An 18,517-nucleotide genomic window follows, 5' to 3' on the forward strand; every position below is an offset into this window, starting at 1 on the left:
CTGGGGGAAGTCTGAGGATAGTCGTGGGTCACAGTCCTAGCTCCAGGGCAGATCGAGGACAGCGTGCCTCTAGGGTATACTGTATGTCATTATGCGGCTACACAGAGGAAGAATGTGGCGGAAGGGAGCTGTGCTCAAGAAGGCTCAGGTCACTGAGGGGTCGTCTGGGTCCCACAGTTGTCCCTAAGGACGGGGCGTAGTGCTGCTGCTGGTGGGTGTCAGCAGCGTTTTATGGTAATGCTGATACCGATAATCAACAGGCGCCATGTAGCGAGTGTTCACTCTGCAACGGGCTTCCGGCCAGGTAGGGTTGTATTCATGAAATCAGAGTCTCCCCACTAACCTTCATGCAGGAGGCATAGCGTCCCTATATTACAGGTCAGAAAACTGAAATTTAAAGAGATTAAATGACCAGTCCAAGATTATCCGGTTATTAGGTGGAAGATTCAAACCAAGTTCTTATTCAATGTGTGGGAAAGAGGCCAGGAGGTATTTACTGAGCATCTGCTATGTGCCGGGTCATGTTTTAGGTGCTTGGTCCTAATGAGCAAAACGAAGTTCCCACTTTTGTTGGGGTCATATTTTTATAGGCAATAAACCAACAGCCAAACACAGTGCAGCGTCTAGCGGTACGAGGTAGTCCGAGGAAAGAGCTGGCTATGGAGATGGGGCTCATTTGGGGGGAGGGACGTGGAACCCGCGGTAGGATGGATGGATGGAAGCGGAGGGATGAGTAATGGAATTTTCAGGCCGACCCTGTGACCCCGTGGTCCACCCCCCACTCCGCTCTGGAACCGCGTGGCCCACCCGTGGTGGATTTAAGAGGGTTACCTGGTGTCTTCCCACGGCAGTGACTTAGGAGGCAGGCCCGGGTGAAAATTCTGGTTCCGCTCCCTTTCCTCTGAGGTGTTAGGGCACCTCCAGTTCCTTCCAAGCTTTAGTTTCTTTACCTGAAAAATGTAAGTTATAAACCTCATGTCACGAGAAACAAACGTCGCGCATGTAAAGCCCCAGGAGCTACATATGTGCGCAGGCGTCAGGCAATGGCTACTAGGTAGGACACTTATTTTTAGAGTCTGTGTCTTAGAAGAGGGATGGGGACAGGGACACAGGGATGTCAAACCGCGTGCCCTTCGCAAGGCCCCACCGCCCAGCTCCGCGGCCCGAGCCCGGCCCTGACCAGGCCTCTGCTCCCAGGTACCTTCGACGGCCGTGCGGCTCGGGGCTGACGGCTGCACCTCTCGGGTTCCAGCTAGAGGAGGAAAGATCTCTGCGCCCTTCCCCTCTCAAAGGGATCTCCTCCGGGAGTCTAAACGGCACGTGGGGGCCTGGTTGAGTAAAGACGCAAACCTCCGAGTCACAAACCTGCAGGCCTCGGTGTTTGGGCCACAGGCTCCCCGGGGGCCGGTGCAGCAGGCACAGCGCGGAGCCCGTGCTCCGACCTGGGTCACCGTGTTTAGGACACACGCCTGCTGAGCCTGGTTTCTCGATGTGCAAGTGAAGCAGGACGCCGTGTGGGGCAGAGTGGAGGTGACGGGAAGGGAAAGGCGCCGGCACTGCGGTGGCCGACCTACAAAGTCACTTTTTTATTTTGTGTTTTATTTCTGTTTAAGGCCTGAATTCCTGGGGGTGCCTGGAGGCCCCTCTTCCAGCAGGTGTCTCCCACTAGCGCGACCTGGCAGGCCGGGGCCCAGGGGAGAGGTCCCCTGCAGGCCACAGCCTTGAGCTGTGTGCTCCCGCCCCCCCTTCCCCTGAAGGTCGCAGCCCCAGGACCTCCATGTGCTCCCCGCCCCCCCTTCCCCTGCAGGCCGCAGCCCCAGGACCTCCATGTGCTCCCCACCCCCTCTGCCCCTGCAGGCCGCAGCCCCAGGACCTCCATGTGCTCCCTGCCCCTGCAGGCAGGTGCTGTGTGCTCCCTGCCAGCCCCCCACACACAGAGCGGCCCCCCTCCTCGGCCTGAACCCATGTCCATGGGGTGAGCTGCAGCAGGCCAGCCCACCTGGGCCCCCGATGACCGGGGGTCAGCACCTGTCCGCAGCCCCTGCAGGACAGATGCGGGCTGCAAGTTGTTCAGGCTGCTCCGGTCTCTGGGTCCTTGCTGGCAGTGGGCTCAGCCTTCGGGGCCCGGAGAGGCGGGGAGGCCCCCCCTTAGCATCGGGGGGCTCGTGCAAACCCACGCCCCATGACCCCAAGGGCTGCCCACCAGGTCACCAGCCCCACACCTTGCCAGCCCCATGGTAACCCCGGCGGGGATCAGAAGGACCGCGAAACACCAAGGGGCTATTTTTAGATTTCTGGCCGGATGCTTTGAACAGATCTGTCGAGGGAAAGGAAATGAAACGCATGGAGAAAAGGATTTTTTTTTTCCCCCAAAGAATATCATCTAAATTCGTATTACCAAACTGGGAAAGACCTTGAGGCCTCCTTCAGCCTGCTACCTCTAGGCAGGTCTACTTCTAAGTCATACCAAGAGGTCGTTCAATAAGGTCTTCTTTTTTTAGAACAGTTCACAAAATAGCTCACTCTGATAGATAATCAGATTTTCCACCCTGATTCTATCAGTGTTCAACCTTAGTTCTCAGGCCCCCAGGGCTGGGAATAGGCCTGGGTCGGATTGCTCAGCTCCCCGGCTTGGCAGCCCTGAGGGAGTCACTCGTTTAGACCATGCTGATAATGACACTCCTGAGGCTGGTGCAGTGCACATCCTATGCAACTATCCGCACTGGTCCTACTTCACTTACTTTTTAAAAAAATTAAATTCTACCCTTCTTCCTTAAAAACCTTCAGGAATTTCCCATTGCGCTGAAGTTAAAGCTCCTTAAAGTGGTTATCCAGATGCAGCGTACAGCGTGGCATCTCCCCCGCGCACCGGTCCAGATTCGTTTAGTGCTACCCTAGTTCTCTTTCTCTGTGTTATTTATTTATTTTGTAAAAGATTTTATTTATTTATTCATGATAGACACAGAGAGAGAGAGAGAGAGAGAGGCAGAGACACAGGCAGAGGGAGAAGCAGGCTCCATGCAGGGAGCCCGACGTGGGACTCGATTTCGGGACCCCAGGATCACGCCCTGGGCCAAAGGCAGGCGCTACACCGCTGAGCCACCCAGGGATTCCTTTCTCTGTGTTTTAGCAAAAGACCCTCAATCAGAGTATCAAACGTGCCATCTTCCTCCATCTCGAGATGTGTGCACTTACCTGTAATACTTCTCCCCACAGTCTCTTACCTAATTAATTTCCCCAACCCTTTCTTCGTGACATATCGGAAATACCAGAAAACACTTTCTCGACCTCTGAAACAAGAAAAGGAACACACTCCAAGAGCCTCCCGTAACGACTTGTGCACTTTCTTTCCAGCTCTTAACTGCTTGTGAATCTAGTTTTTTTTATGTGATTTTTTTTTTTTTTTTTTAACTATGGGCTTCAGGTTGTGAGGGAATGATACTGCTTGCTCGCCCTTGTGTATCTGGGGCCTGGCGCCAGGGTTAGCAAACATAGATGATTCTAGTAACTGAATGAATGACTGGCAGTTATTTTAAAGGGACACAATCCCGGTTTCTCTGTCACGTCAAGCTGTCAACGGGATTGCACGGGGGCACCTTACAATGTGACGTGCTTCCAAAGTCCCCGGAGAACTTGTTAAAAATGCAGATTCTGATTCAGTCGCTCTAGGGCGAAGCCTGTCATTCTGCATTTCCAACCCATACCTAAGTAGCGCTGGGGCTTGGCTGTAGATTGGAATCCCTTCAGGAACTTAAAAAAAAAAAAAAATAGTCACAATTCTGAGATTTCACCCGTGGTGATTCTGGCTTAATTGTTACAGACGTGGCTTGGGGTTGGGGGATTTTTGAAAACTCCCCAGGTTAAAACCAAAACAACCAAAAAACTTCTCAGTGTCCTTCTAGTATCAGACACTCTTGGAGATCCACTCCTTCCAGGCCACGCTCAGCCTTAAGGGGCGGGAAAGGGATAGTTTTGTTACTCTTTGCATTAAACGGCACCCACCACGGCTACCTGAGAGCCGCCCACTATCATTTTTACTCTTATTTTTACATGGTTCAGAGACACAGCGCAGAGGGATTCCTGGCATTTGTTGCGTGCGCGGAGAGGATCCGTAGGGGTTGGCTAACGGGCCTTAGGCTTTCCACCTCTGGTCCTGGGGGACGTTGATGTCTTAGCAAATATTTTAAAACATTATTTCCACCGATTTTGTTTGTTTGTTTGTTTGTGTTTTTAATCTGAAAAGCTCCCCCCGTGCCAAGTGGGATCTGAGGGCAGCACGCAAGGCGAGACTGACGCTAGCCGTGGGCGCCACCTCCGTTACTCAGTCTCCTCAGCAAATCCATTGGGGGGGGGGGGTTGCATTTTCCAGATGACAAAACTGAGGCTTACGAGTTCACTGGCTTCCCTGACACACGCAGACGGCCAGCGGCACCGTCCAGGTGGCCCTGAGGCTCCCTCCCAGCGTTCGGTAGCAGGGTCTTGGCCAAACTTGTCCTGCAAACATATCGGCCCGCGTGGTCTCAACACATTTTTAATGAGGTGCGGCCATTTAGAAAAGGAAATTTCCCATAAACATCCAATTTCAAGCTTATATTTAGAATAATCACGTCTTTGAAAAGTAAAATAAAAAAATGAAATAATTGCGTCCGTCAATGCCGAGAAACACGCCTGCCGGCCTGAAGCTCAGTGACATTTTTCGCTTTCAGAGGACTCCCTACCCCTCACCGGTATCTCTTTACTCCTGGCCTGGCCCTACATTTATGGCACCTGTTTGGCCCCTCCAGGTCGCTGGGTTTTCAGCTCAGCCTCTGAACCCTATTGACGGGAGGAATATATTTGATCATCAGGAAAAAGAAAAATGAGCTTTTTCTTAGTGAGAGGGAGATGATCGCGCTGCCACCTTTATGACTTAGGGCTTTTAGGACTCTCTGTAGCTCTGCATCTGATGGGCTGATTTCTTTGAATACAGAGCAGTAGAGCTTAGTATCCTACCTTCCGAGTCTAGTATTTCTCTCTCGGGGGTGGTTTCCAGTCAACGTTTTGACTTCAAAGGGGTTTGTAAGTCGTGTGGTTGTGTGGCAACAACCGTAGCCCCAGAGAAACTCCTGTGTCCCTTGGCCTCATGCCATCTTGTATTCCACTCGGTCTCCTTCAAGGAAGAGTGTGATGGGGAAGACGAGGAGCTTCCCTGATGGGCAGGTTGTCCCAGGAGTGTGGCCGCTGACTTCCGACGTAGCAGGACCTGGAGAGAGCAAGACTCACACCCAAGGAGACCTCTCCTTGCTTTAGAGAGGTGCTTGCCTCTGGTGCAGGGAGCCTGTTTCCTTGCTTCCTTTCCACGCCTGGCTCCGGCCCACTGGTGTCTCTGCATCCCCCCGAGTCATTCAGTCTTTGCGGAGCCTCCTCATGGAAGGTTGGAGCCCGGTCACTCCACAGGCTGCGTGCATGTCTGCTGTGCTGCCGAGGCCTCACAACAGTCCTCTGATACACGTCGTGTTATTCCCGGGCAATTGTGGCCCGCGGACGAGGAGAAGGATTTTCAAATGGTTAAATGCAAACTGTGACTGTTGTGTCACATATTTTACTTGGGTTTATGAGGCCTATTTAGTAATGGAACAATGTGTACAAAACATGGGAAAGATAATCCAGCCGCTCCGATTGGTATGGTATGCCTCGTGAGACGTCATTGATTTTAAGATACGTCATTATTATTATCATTATTATTTTTTAGATTTTATTTATTTATTCATGAGAGACACACAGACAGGCAGAGAGAGAAGCAGGCTCCCTGCAGGGAGCCCAATGCAGGACTCAATCCCAAGACCCCAGGGTCACACCCTGGGCCCAGGGCAGATGCTCAACCACTGAGCCCTCCAGGAGCCCCCAGATATGCCATTATTTGATATGCCACTGAGAACAGAAAAAACACTGTCAAGTAAATTATGTCATTTAAATCACGTTGACTGTTATCCCCTTCTCAAGGACAGATTTTTCTGACATAAAACATGTCTTAGAATTGACAAATACGGCTCTAACTTTTATTGTATGCCTCTAATGTAGAAGACACTTTACTAAAATGTTAATTGTCTCTCAGATGATAAGACGTAAGAAAGCAAATGCAAATGTTTACACTACAATCTTCTTCCTTCAGCAACCATCAGCTGACCTAGAATTTGACCGTGTGGTGATTTATACCACTTGCCTTCGTGTGGTACGGACAACCTTCGAAAGATGCGAACTGGTTAGAAAGATCTTCCAGAACCATCGAGTAAAATTTGAGGAGAAAAACATAGCTCTGAATGGTGACTATGGAAAAGAGTTAGATGAGCGGTGCAGGCGTGTCTCGGAAGCCCCTTCCCTCCCCGTTGTGTTCATCGATGGCCATTACCTTGGGGTAAGTACTCTACTAAGGAAAATCTCCTTTTTATTGAACCCGACCAGTGCTGTTAGAAATCTATAAGCCTATGATGAGGCCACTTGCAATATAATTCCCAGGACATTTGCTATTTTTTGGAGTTCAAAGCAAAGAGATGGAAGCACTTATTCTAGCCCAAATGATGTGTTGCTAACAGTGTTCATCCCCACAGAAGCATGGTGAGATAAAATCAGCATGAAATTGCCTTTTTTAATAGGAAGACATTTTTCACATGTTCAGTTGACTTGAGCTTCACGTTATGAAGCTTGATGTGTGAAATAAAAACTATTTTTTAGTGCACACGAGCAAAATGGAATATTTATAAGATACGCATTTGTGAATTCTCTTACGCCCCATCACTCATCCAACACTCAGCTTCCTACCTAAGGAAACCAAGATGGTGGTCCCAAGGCAAAATCAATAAGAAATGGGGCCCGGAGCCAGAATTTTAGCTGCTTGTTGTTTAAAATTATTCTAGATTTTTGTAATTTGGCAGCGTGAGGCCCAAATCCAGGCCTGTGGTAAGCAGGGGAAGCTCCCAGAGCAGCGAGGAAACAGGACTGCCTCATTTCTCTTTGAATAATACTGTTGGCAGAATGAAACCCCATTGATCTCCCAACACACTCAGTGGCTACAAAGCCCGAGAAGAGGGCCCTGGAGGACGCACGAGAGGAAGGGTGAGCACACGGAGCCCAGGGACGCCGGTGTTCGAGGGGGCAAGGCCGGCTCCCCCAGGTCACTTATCAGAGAACAGAGAGCTGCCTCTCAAATGGCGGATGGGTATTTGGATCTTGGCTTTGTTTTGCATTTGGTCTTGACTTGCAGCTTTTGGGGGAGGCCAGAAAATGATCCAGAGCAGGACGTGCTCCCGTTGTGTTAGAGGGTGACTGTTCTGCTCTCCTGAGTGGAGCCATGGCTGTCAGAGGCAGCCTATCATCGGAGGGAGAGATAGAGGCACAGAAGCCAGGACCACTAGCGATGCCTTCTGCAGCCTCGCCTTGAGCTTGAGCTGGACACAGACTACGTTCTGAAGCCGATGGATTTTGATGTGCAGCTTCGAGCCTCTTTTATTATATATCAGCAGGTACCCCCAGGTCCCAGAAAACTGCAACAGTGGTGGTGGTGATGACGATAGACTCATGATGATAGTAGCAATAACGTCACTGTGCTGCACGCTCCGCTTTACACCCTCATGTCCTCGAGTCCCCAGGACGGCCTTAGGGAGCAGCTCTCTGCTCCACCGGGCAGGAGGCAAGGCAGCCTTGTTCCTCATTCCCACTCTGATACTTGTGTGGGATCCTGGGCAAACTCATAAATCACTCTGTGCCTTGGTTCTCTCGTTTGCGAAAGGAGCGCGATAATAGCGCTACTTCCACAGGCTGATTGGGAGGACTTCACCACACATACCATGCAGAGAAGCGCTCCATTCCTGGGCCGGGAACAAAGTGGGTCTTTAATGAACAGTAACAACTGTTCTCCTTGTTTCGCCAAAGACAACATGAATCACTTTGCTCCAGGTCGCGTTAGCTGTCAAGTGTTGGGCCCAGGATTCAAAGCTGGTTCTGTCCCACCCCCGGATCTCCACTCTTTGTCATCACCTCAGAGAAAGGGATCTCAGATACGCTGCTGATAGGGTCTTAAAATCTGAGACATGGTTGGGCGTAGAGCGCTCAGAGACGTTCGGGTCCATGAGTGATGCTGTGTTGTCCTCTCACATTCTTTCCTTCTCTCCCTGGGACATTTCTTCCACCAGGAAAGGATCTGATAAACTCACCCGCACCAGGGACAAATCACTGATAAGGGCTGTGCTCATTTGCCTTTGAACTCCGGAAGAATTCTTCTGATGATGTAAGATAGTTCCCATCGTGGGATTCTAATCTCTGTGAAACTGCCCAACCAAATGTAGTGGGTGACGCGGGGGTAATGTGGTTGGGCCTTAGCTGATACACGGCTTCCCCTCTTTGTGCTTCAAGACAGTCTAACAGGCAGTAGTGATATTTTTCTTCCTGTCTGATGGATAGAGGGAGAGCGCCACAGACAGGGAGGTGGGGTGCGGATTCATTCTCCTTGTCTCCGTGATTACTTTTTTAGCACACGGTGGCCTAGAGAAGGAAGGACCACACAGGTGCTACCGTGTGGCTTCTGCAATTTGAAGCTAATGCCTCAAATCTGGGAAAGAGACCAGAGATGGAGATTTTTCTTTTTCTCTTTTTTTTTTCCTTGTAAAAGGAGAATTGCTTCTAAATCTATAATGTGAAATGGAGATAAACACTCCTGACAACGATGTCTACAACAATTCCACCCCCTAGTACAGAAGTGCTTTTCTTTACATCCCCATGTAGAGTTGTAAAGGGTTAGAATACATGGCTGGAATCGCAGAGCCTTTCCCCTGCAGTATCCATTCATCTGAAATGGAAGGATGCCCTCTGCTGGGTTTTGGCACATGTTGAAGCATAATTTTTAGGAAGGAACAGAAGCTGGTGATGTTGGTAATTTCCTTAACATCTGTGGTGTTTTAAACACTCCCATGAAACCATTTGATTTAGTTTAAATTCAGATGAGTGAGAAAAATCAAGATGTGCACATCACCTGGTGTGATACAACTTTTTTTTTTTTTTTTTTTTTTTTAAGGAGGGAGAGAGCAAGAGCTAGAGAGGGCCAGAGAACGAGGTAGATAGAGACGGAAACGGGCCTCCGGAGGCAGTGACACGGAATGGGGAAAGCACGAGACCATTTTGCAGCTTGCTTATTTCCTGCCATCATTGCTGCCAGCCTCAAGGACAGATGGTACCAAAGGAATTCAGTTATCTTCACTGAGGGCAAGACAACAGAGTTCAATGGGCAAGAACAGAAGGATCAACAAGAACACTGAACTCTTTTTTCATTCCCAGCCAAACTTCTATGTAAAGATGGAGGCGCTGAAACACTCAAGGGAAAGAGATTACTTTAGAAAACAAGTCTCCACTGCACTGTTCCATGGGGGGAGGGAGGGAGGAGGAGGGAGTTGGGGTCTCAGAGGGTTGGTGGGTGGGGAAGCAAGTTCAACCTGATGCTGGCTCAGAGCAGTTGTCCCATGGCTTTGGCATCAGTGGATCTTTACACAAAAAGATTGCGTTCCAACAGTTTGGACAGAAGTTATCTTAGAAATTCTGGTAGGAAATAGGTTAGAAGTACTGTCTTGATTCTGGACCAACCATAAAAATTCACAGTAGATAGAAACCCATAAACCCATAAAACCCACATTGGAACTGAGCTAAAAAACAAAAAAAAACAAAAACAAAAAAACAGAAACAACAACAACAACAAAACACATAGAATGAATCAGTGTGGGGACTCTGGTGATGGAGAGAAATAGAAGGGATGCGGATCCAGACAGATTTTTTTTTTAAGATTTTATTTATTTATTCATGAGAGACACACAGAGAGAAGCAGAAACATAGGCAGAGGGAGAAGCAGGCTCTATGCAGGGAGCCCGACGTGGGACTCGATCCCGGGACCCCAGGATCACACCCTGGGTTGAAGGCAGGCACCCAAACACTGAGCCACCCAGGGATCCCCAGACAGATGTTTTAAACTAGCTGAGGCTGAGCTGTGACTGCTTGAGAATTCTGTATCCTTTGAAATTGTTGATTCCCCCCCCCAGTTTAAGAATGAAAGAATTGTGATTGAGCCCAGGTAGTTTATACCCTAGAAATATAGACTCTGAGCATGTTTTTAGGGACGACTTGCAAAACTTTCTGCAGAAATGGGCCATCCCGGAAGCCCCTGCCGCAATCAGGAAGCGGCTGGCTCTAGAAATGCTGTCTCTGAGCCTCTATGGCAAAACTGATGACTTGTTCTCTGTCCCTTCTTCTACGTGATTCTGTTCCTAAGAAAAGTCTTGGGTGAATGTATCTGTGATCACTGAATCCGTCACACGTGAAAACAAGGAGGCAAAATGGGAATTGTGGTCTGTAGCTTTCTAGCCTCTACAGCACAGGAAGCCGACCTAGGTACAGCCCTATCCATAGGTACTGTCCCTTTTAATCTTCTCAGGTTCTTTTGCTGGCCGCCAGTAGTTTCCTTACATGCATGTGTTGATCTGCTGATCAGCAGGGATACAAGCTGCAGGATACAAGCTGGGCTCTCTGCACATCTCTAAGAGTTCTCCATGAAACTCTTTACTTTCTAGTACTTTATCCTATAAACTCTAGCCACCTTAGTCTTCTAGGTTTTTAGGTTTATTTCCTCAAACCAGGGTGTTTGGATTTCCCCTTCACCTCATTTATATCCTGCCCCTCAGAGATCATAGTTCATTGTTGCCTAATGTCCAATATCATGCAAACAACCCCACTGAAAGTCATTGTTTATCAAAATGAATCAGCATTTGGTCCACTTTTAGACAATATAACAAAGCAAAGTGGGATTTTCAGGCTGGTTGTCTATGGTAGTTGTGAATTACATTCTTTCCTGAATGGCAGTGATTCTTTCTACACATAAAATAATCCCTAAGCAAAAAACAACAACAAACTCTGAAGCCTTAAAAATTGGGAGTTTTATTTTCCTTTTTCTCTCACATAAAAACTGTATAGGAAGATGCTCCATATGGGGCATAAATTCATGGTTTCACCTTGGGCCTTTTTCTGTTTTTTAGTATTGCTATTATTCTTAGCACATATTTTCTATCTTTGAGGTGTCCCAAAGGTTCAAGGTGGTTGTTGAAACTCTTGACATCATACCTGCATTCCAGGCAAAAAGAATATGAGCAGGAAAAGAGGAAAGAGAAGTGCATTCTGTCTAACAGAGCTCCCTTCTAAAGAGCTCTTCCAGAAATCCCATCGAACTTCCATTTGCATTTTATGGTTCACCTTTTGCTGCAAAGTAGGCGGGAATTGTGATCTTCCAGAGGGACACACTGATATGTTGAAGAAAAAAACATTAGTTTTTTTTTTTTTTTTTTTAAGAAGAAAAGAGTAATCATGGGTATCAAGACTGCCTCTCCATCTTCCTCTGCCCCTCCCTCCACTCATGCTCTCTCTCTTGCTTACTGTTGGGCTCTCTCTCTCTCAAATAAATAAATGAAATCTTAAAAAAAAAAAAAACAAAACTTCTTTTTGAGTAGTTGCCTAGAATAAACTCCTCTATGCTTTGTGTTTCACACTAATTCTTTCCTTGAACTAGACAAATTCCTAGCATTTACTCTATTAATGAGAGTTACAAAGGTGGTAGGAGGACTCGTAGGGAATCTTTGGCAAATTTGGTTTCTTTATGGGAATGTGTTACGATATGAGATAATAACTAGTGTTATAAATCATCAATGTAATCAATGTAAAGTTAAATGTTTTGTTAGCTTTTGAAAACATTCCATTTTGAACCTCTTGAAAATATTTACCATATACATATGAGAAGTGTTTTTTTTTAAGATTTTATTTATGTATTTGAGAGAGGGAGAGAGCACACAGATAGAGAGGGAAAAGCAGACTCCCTACTGAGCAGGGAGCCTGACATGGGGCTTGATCACAGGACCCTGGCATCATGACCTGAGCCCAAGTCAGACACTTAACTCACCAAGCCACTCAGGTGCCCCAAGAAGTGGTTTTTAAATGTTGGAGTCATATTCTTCTTTGAAAATCTGATAAAAGTTATAGACCTTCTAATTATCCATGTATACAATCTTCTTTACAGTATCGGGGCTTTCTGAGAATTTATCCCTAGGTGACTAACTTTTCATTAAAAGGAGTACTTTGGAGATTGTGTCTTCTGGAGTATACTCCACTTCTTGGTTGTTTTTGAAGATTTTATTTAGTAATGTGACCCACTTCATCACAAGTAAGTACAATCATAGCTCATTTTGATATTGTAGTGTTTAATTATGGAATCAATGAATTTAAATCTTTATTTTCTCTCTCTCTCTCTCTCTTTTGGAAGTCATCTTTATCCATTTGTGGCCATTTTGGTCATTAGCAATTTCATTAGAGGTCTAGAAGGAATGAGAATCTCTTGAACACTTGAATCTACCCCTATTGTCATGGATCTTATTTATTATAGACACAGTAAATGTTTAATCTTCAACCTCCTTCTTCAAATTCATGAAGGATTTGTTTCTGGTCTGTTCACTCTACTTCAGAAAGCACAGGGATGGAGAAGTCTGAAATTAAAGCGTTAAGTCAGGTTCTTGGAACTTAAATTAAGCAATATTTTCTTGTGTGATTGCTTCTTTGTCCTTCTTTTCTGAATATCTGAGAGTCATTTTTATTAGCAACAACGACAATAATGGTAAAAGCTAACTTGAATGATATACTTTGCCAAGCTTTTTGACTGCTTTTTCTCTTTCACATTGTAAAATAGTGCTGTGAATAGTACTACTCTCATCTCTCCCACCCCAAATTTTGTACCTAAAGAAAAGTAAGGCTTAGGGAAGTTGAGAAGCTTTATAAATACCTTCAGATCACAAGTGGCATAGCCAGGATTCGAATATGGTGTGTCTGACTCTAGAGCTTGGGCCCTTTAAACTCAAGGCTGAGAAGTTCCTAACCCTCATCTCTATACCTTTCAGTTTCACTCTTTACCAGCATATTCACATCCTGAATTACTTCAGCACTTGAAACTGCTCCACATTCGAGATCTTGAACTTAGAAATGTCCTGCTGTGGCCATGATTTTCTGCCCTTCAGTCTATCCCCTCATCACCGCATTAAACTTGCTCTGCCATCAATGGTAATGATTATCCTTTCCCTTTTTCCACATCTCTCAGTTACAGTCACAATTTTGATTTCACTTGTTTCCCTACATTACTTTATTCAGGAATATTATAATACCTAGTCTGTTATCACCTGCTGGACTAGCTCTGTTAAGCTTCTACATTTGTCCATTCCCAGTCCTATGCAACCCCCTTCATCTATTTTTGCTCTTTTACTCCAATACAACCAAGGGTATTATTGAAGAAAAATCTCAGTCACAGCAAAGAAGTTTCCAATAAAGTTGTATTATTGGTATCATCAGCATTATCTAGGCCCATTTTCTAATATTCTTATTATTATCTTGTTGGTTTTCTATTGGAATCCACATAACCAACTGCTACAATGCTTTCTTTTTTAAAAATTTTTATTTATTTATTTGAGAGAGAGAGAGACAGAGAGAGAGAGAGAGAGAGAGAGAGAGAGGGGAGAGAGAAAGAGAGAGAGAGAAGCAGGCTCCATGCAGGGAGCCTGATATGGAATTTGATCCCAGGACCCCAGGATCACGCCCTGGGCCAAAGGCAAGTCTTAAACTGCTGAGCCACCCAGGGATCCTCTGCTACGATGCTTTCTAATTTCACCAAACAGAGGCCCCTTGACATCTCCTTCTCCCTCTTTATCACATCCATTATTATCGTTCTCTTTTTTTCAGGCTGCAAATCTATTTTTAGCTCCAATGTTGTAGGGTTTTTTAAAAATTTTTTTTGCAGATATTTTACCTCAACATTAAAAAACAACAACAACAACACAGAATGATTCCTCATTATTAGTTACTTAATTCAATTCTCTGGTTTTGATTAGTGACTTCACAATTTCCCCAGTCACTGAGATTTATAATATCAGTTTCCTTTTTTTTTTTTTTTTTTTAGTTTCCTTTTACTCTACCATCTTTCTCTTATTCATATCTAGTCTCTTGCCAAGATTTACATTGTATCCTAAGAGATCTTAATTTTTACATTTGGGAGTTCCTCCTGGAAAATAGGAGTGGCAAAGTACAGAGGAAGCAGACATCTGGATACAAGAGTAGGTTCTTTTTCTTTTTTTAAAAAAAATATATTAATATATATATATTAATTTTTAATATATATATTTTATTGAAGTTCAATTTGCCAACATTTAGCATAACACCCAGTGCTCATCCCATCAAATGCTTCCTTCAGTGCCCGTCACCCAGTCACCCCCACCCCCTGCCCACCTCCCTTTCGACCACCCCTTGTTCATTTCCCAGAGTTAGGAGTCTCTCATGTTGTCTCCCTCTCTGATTTTTCCCACTCATTTTCCCTCCTTTCCCCTATAATCCCTTTCACTATTTCTTATATTCCCCATATGAATGAAAATGAATGTTGGTCAAGTTATTTAATCTCTTTGAGATGAAAATAATAAAATACCTACAACATGAGGTATTTTGAGTATTAAATGAGCATAAAGACTCATGGTACCTGTGACATGGTGTACTCTAAGTAACCCTATGCTAATATTGTTAAGGGAAAAGCTTTAGAGAAAGCTTATACTTAGGGTGGATAGGTGGAAATAGGTAGAATGAAAAGAATTAACATAGGGCTGGATCAATAAATCACAAGAGAAGGAAAGGTGGAGTATAATTCTGAGTCCGTCTTCACACATCAATGTCCAAATGATCTGATTCATGGGGACAAGATGCTGCACGGCATCTGAGCTTCTGGATAGTGGTAGTGGTCTTAATGTGATGCAGATATTAAGGCCAAATGCCGCTCGGTTTTATGAGCCAATATGTGGGCTATTAGAGATATTCCATCTCCATTCATGTCACTTTTCCATGAATATTAAACATAATTACTTAAATAGCATTATATTTGTTCATTTTAAAGTTAGACAAGTTATTAATATTTTTGCTAACAATGCTATCTACAACATATTAGAGAGTTTATAATATATGAGGTTTGAAAATTATTAGCAACATACCTATTTTCTCATAAGATGAAACATAAGAGTTACATATACGAAACTCTACAACTTAATTATTTCCTTACAATATGACACTGATTTTTTTCTCTCTTTTTAATAGTGAATCCAATTTTACCTTTATTCAACTCAGAAAGCATTTTGTTGTGTGAAAATGCCCCAAAGCGACATCTGATTTTTTTCTTTGTTATTAGAGCAAAGCTAGTCCATTTAAACATGTGTGCCCAAGTAAGAGGCAGAGGGGTGAAGGAATCAATTTCTTACACTCTCCAGTCATCTCTCTTCTCTCATATCCTCTCAGATCAAGACCAAGTCAGGAGACTGGTGGGGCAATGATCAAGAGGAGGCTGCAGAAGACTTACGTTATGTAGATAGATGCCCACAGAAGTGTCATACAGAAGCATAGACTCTTAGATCTAGAGGGAACCTTAGATGTCAGCTTGTCTAGTGTTACTCTCAGTGCAGGAATTCTTTCTACCACATCCCAGGGCAGATGAGCAACATTTGAACACATCCTGTGACAACAACCTCACTATGGTTCAAGGCAACCGATTTTGTTGTAGTACCCCTGTAAGTAGTAGAAAGTTCTGCCTGTAACTTCCTTCACTTGTTGGCCTGGGTTCTTCTACCTAGAACGATGCAAATTCAAAGTGTTCCCTCTTCCATAACTATAATTTTGTGTACAAAAATGTTGGCAGATTTTCTCCATGGTTCCTTTAACTCTTACTCTTATCTCCCGGTTCTCTGAACGTCCACATCTTAATTATTCTCCTTAGGACACAGTCTAGTCTTTAAGTGCAGGTCCCAAAACTAGAGCCAGTCTTTTAGATGATTATCTCTGTGAACATTATCTCTATGGGTCTATTAATGGAGCTTACATTTACTTTAAGCGTCTGTGCCATACAACTGATCATGTTGAGCCTGAGGCTAACTAAAATACTTAGGTAACTTCTGTGCAAACTATTTCTCAAGATAAACTCCTTGTGCCCTTGGTATCTAGGTCCATTTTGTTAGGTATCAAGATCCCTTTCCCATGGATATGTGGTTAGAAGGCAATAATTAAGACAATGAGGAAATATAGCCCATTATTTTTGATGACTGTCATTCTCTCTCTCTTTTTTTTTTTTTAGATTATTTATTTATTTATTCATGAGAGACACAGAGAGAGAGGGGGGGAGAGAGAGAAAGAGAGAGAGGCAAAGACACAGATAGAGGGAGAAGCAGGCTCCATGCAGGGAGCCTGACACGGGACTTGATCCCGGGTCTCCAGGATCACACCCTGGGCTGAAGACAGTGCTAAACTGCTGAGCCACCTGGGCTGCCCTGTTATTTTCTTTCTACGAGCAGTTCAGTCTGGTGCTGTATCATTCCTTAAATCAGGAAGCAAAGAATTTATCAAGTGACTCAAAATTCCATCTTCAGAGAAATGTGGTCATGGACTGGAACAAACCACAGTCAAAGTTTGGTCTCTATGATGGAAGAAGCTGTATCAGTTATTAGCTTTTGCTACATAACAAACCACTCCAAAAGTTGGTGGCTTAAAAAAATAATTATCGTATGGATTGTGATGTTGGCTGGGCCGGGCTGCTCTTTGTGGTCTACTTGTGGCTTGTCTAGAGCTGAGTGCTCTAGGATGGTCCCACTTATATGGCAATTGGTTCCTCAGATTTCTTTCTCTTTGGTTACCTAGCTGGAACTTGCTACAAGGTGGCTAAAGGGTTCCTAGAAGTGAAAGAGGGTAATCCCTGAAGCTCACACACACTTAAAACCTCTGCTTAAGTGAGATGGTTATTTTTGTCCTGGTGACTAGAGCAGATCAGAGGGTCAGGCCCAGATTCAAGATGGAGAAAACAGATTCCACCTCTTGATTGGAGGACCACCAATGTCACATAGTAGAGTGGTGTGCAATGAGGCATGGACACGTTGGTGGTAATTACTGCAACAAACTACCAAAGTAGAGACCTGTGACATCATCGATCCTGGCTTTTTGCTGGAGTCAGGTGTGCTCACTGACATTTTCATGTTGGAGGATTGTACACTCTTGATTTGCCATAGTCAGTTAATCATGCTTTAACACTGCATGTGCTCATGAAATTAGTGTAACAGCTGACATTCAAAGCATAGCTGTGTGGGACCAAGTCAAAGCACCATCCCTCTTCAAATTTCCACAGTCACACACCATCATCTTATTCCTACAGTAATCCTGTAGCATCACCACTAACATCTTGTGATATACTTGGTCCATTGACCAAATCTTTGCCTTCAGCTCTGCTGATTTGTTTGGCTCTCACCCTGTTCTTGCAGAGGAAATGCAGAAGTACTATGAGTACAATGTTTTCACCTCATATTTTTGGTGCCACACTTAAATCAGTGACATGAAGAGTCATATAGCAGTAAGTACGTTGATACCTGTTTATGCCCTATTCAAGTTTCACCCCCAAAACTTAGAGTCAGTTGAAAAGAGAGCATGCAGGCATTGGGTATTCTAAAATTATAGGCCCAAAGAAAAGCTTTACACATATACATATATATTATATATATTTATATATATCAGGGCTTTGTCATTTCACAAATTTCAATGAATTGTCCCACATGATCAAGACTTCACTCCTTCTAGTTTTGCCTCCTGTAATTAATTCTCTGTATGTCAAGATACTTATAAAGTGTCTGGTAAGTTTGTTGTTTAGTGACTTGCATAATATATCAAAACCCGAGTCTTAAATTTGGTGCAATGGACCTAGGCTCTGTGGAAGTATAAAAAAGCTGTGTCTGTTTGTGACTTGGTCACATGTTAAAAGAGGACATAGAGTACGCCACCTAATAAAGGGCTCCAAGAGCCAATTTGCCTGTATCTCAATTTAGATGTAAATTGAAAACTATCTCCAATCTGATTGAAAAGAAAATATATTTGTGCATAATCAGTGTTTTCTTATTTGGATTTAAAGACATAATGTAAGCATTTAAGATCTTTTTTTTTAATCTTAGAAAATGCAAAAAAAATATACTATTCTTTGAGTCGGTGAAAGCTAATAGAAATTTTAATGAGCATTCATTTCTAATTGAATTTGAAACCAGTATCTCAGTAAAGAAAAACTTTGGTTGGTAATGAACTATTCCTCTTCTCATGAGCATAGAGATTTAGTGTTCTCTCAACCACCAGAGGGCTCTCACAATATAAGAAAATAGACTGAATATATAGTAGGATAAATTAGCTCAATTAAAGTTAAGTGTGTTAAATACATGGATAATAGACAAAGTTTCAAATCCAGATTTCCTTTTAGGAAAAGAAAAAAAAATATCGGAACAATTTTAAATCGAGTATTCAAAAACTTAAATGTAATAAATACATTTTGGGGGCCTAACCCTAAATCAAACACTTACACCATTCCTTTATATTTTGAATGGAAAAAATAAAATTAAACTGCATGTATTTTCTCTGAGAGTTT

At 44.2% G+C, this 18,517-nt stretch overlaps 1 protein-coding gene across 1 annotated transcript in view; it reads left to right on the forward strand.

Moving 5' to 3' along the window:
* GRXCR1 (glutaredoxin and cysteine rich domain containing 1) overlaps window positions 1–18,517 on the forward strand; it is a 112,879-nt gene that overhangs the window by 57,722 nt on the left and 36,640 nt on the right. The window contains exon 2 of the mRNA XM_041723946.1: window positions 6,152–6,394. Coding sequence (XP_041579880.1) covers window positions 6,152–6,394 — 243 coding nt within the window. The remainder of the gene's footprint in view (window positions 1–6,151; window positions 6,395–18,517) is intronic.

Source organism: Vulpes lagopus, chromosome 12, assembly GCF_018345385.1.
Source record: "Vulpes lagopus strain Blue_001 chromosome 12, ASM1834538v1, whole genome shotgun sequence".
Lineage (NCBI taxonomy): Eukaryota > Metazoa > Chordata > Mammalia > Carnivora > Canidae > Vulpes > Vulpes lagopus.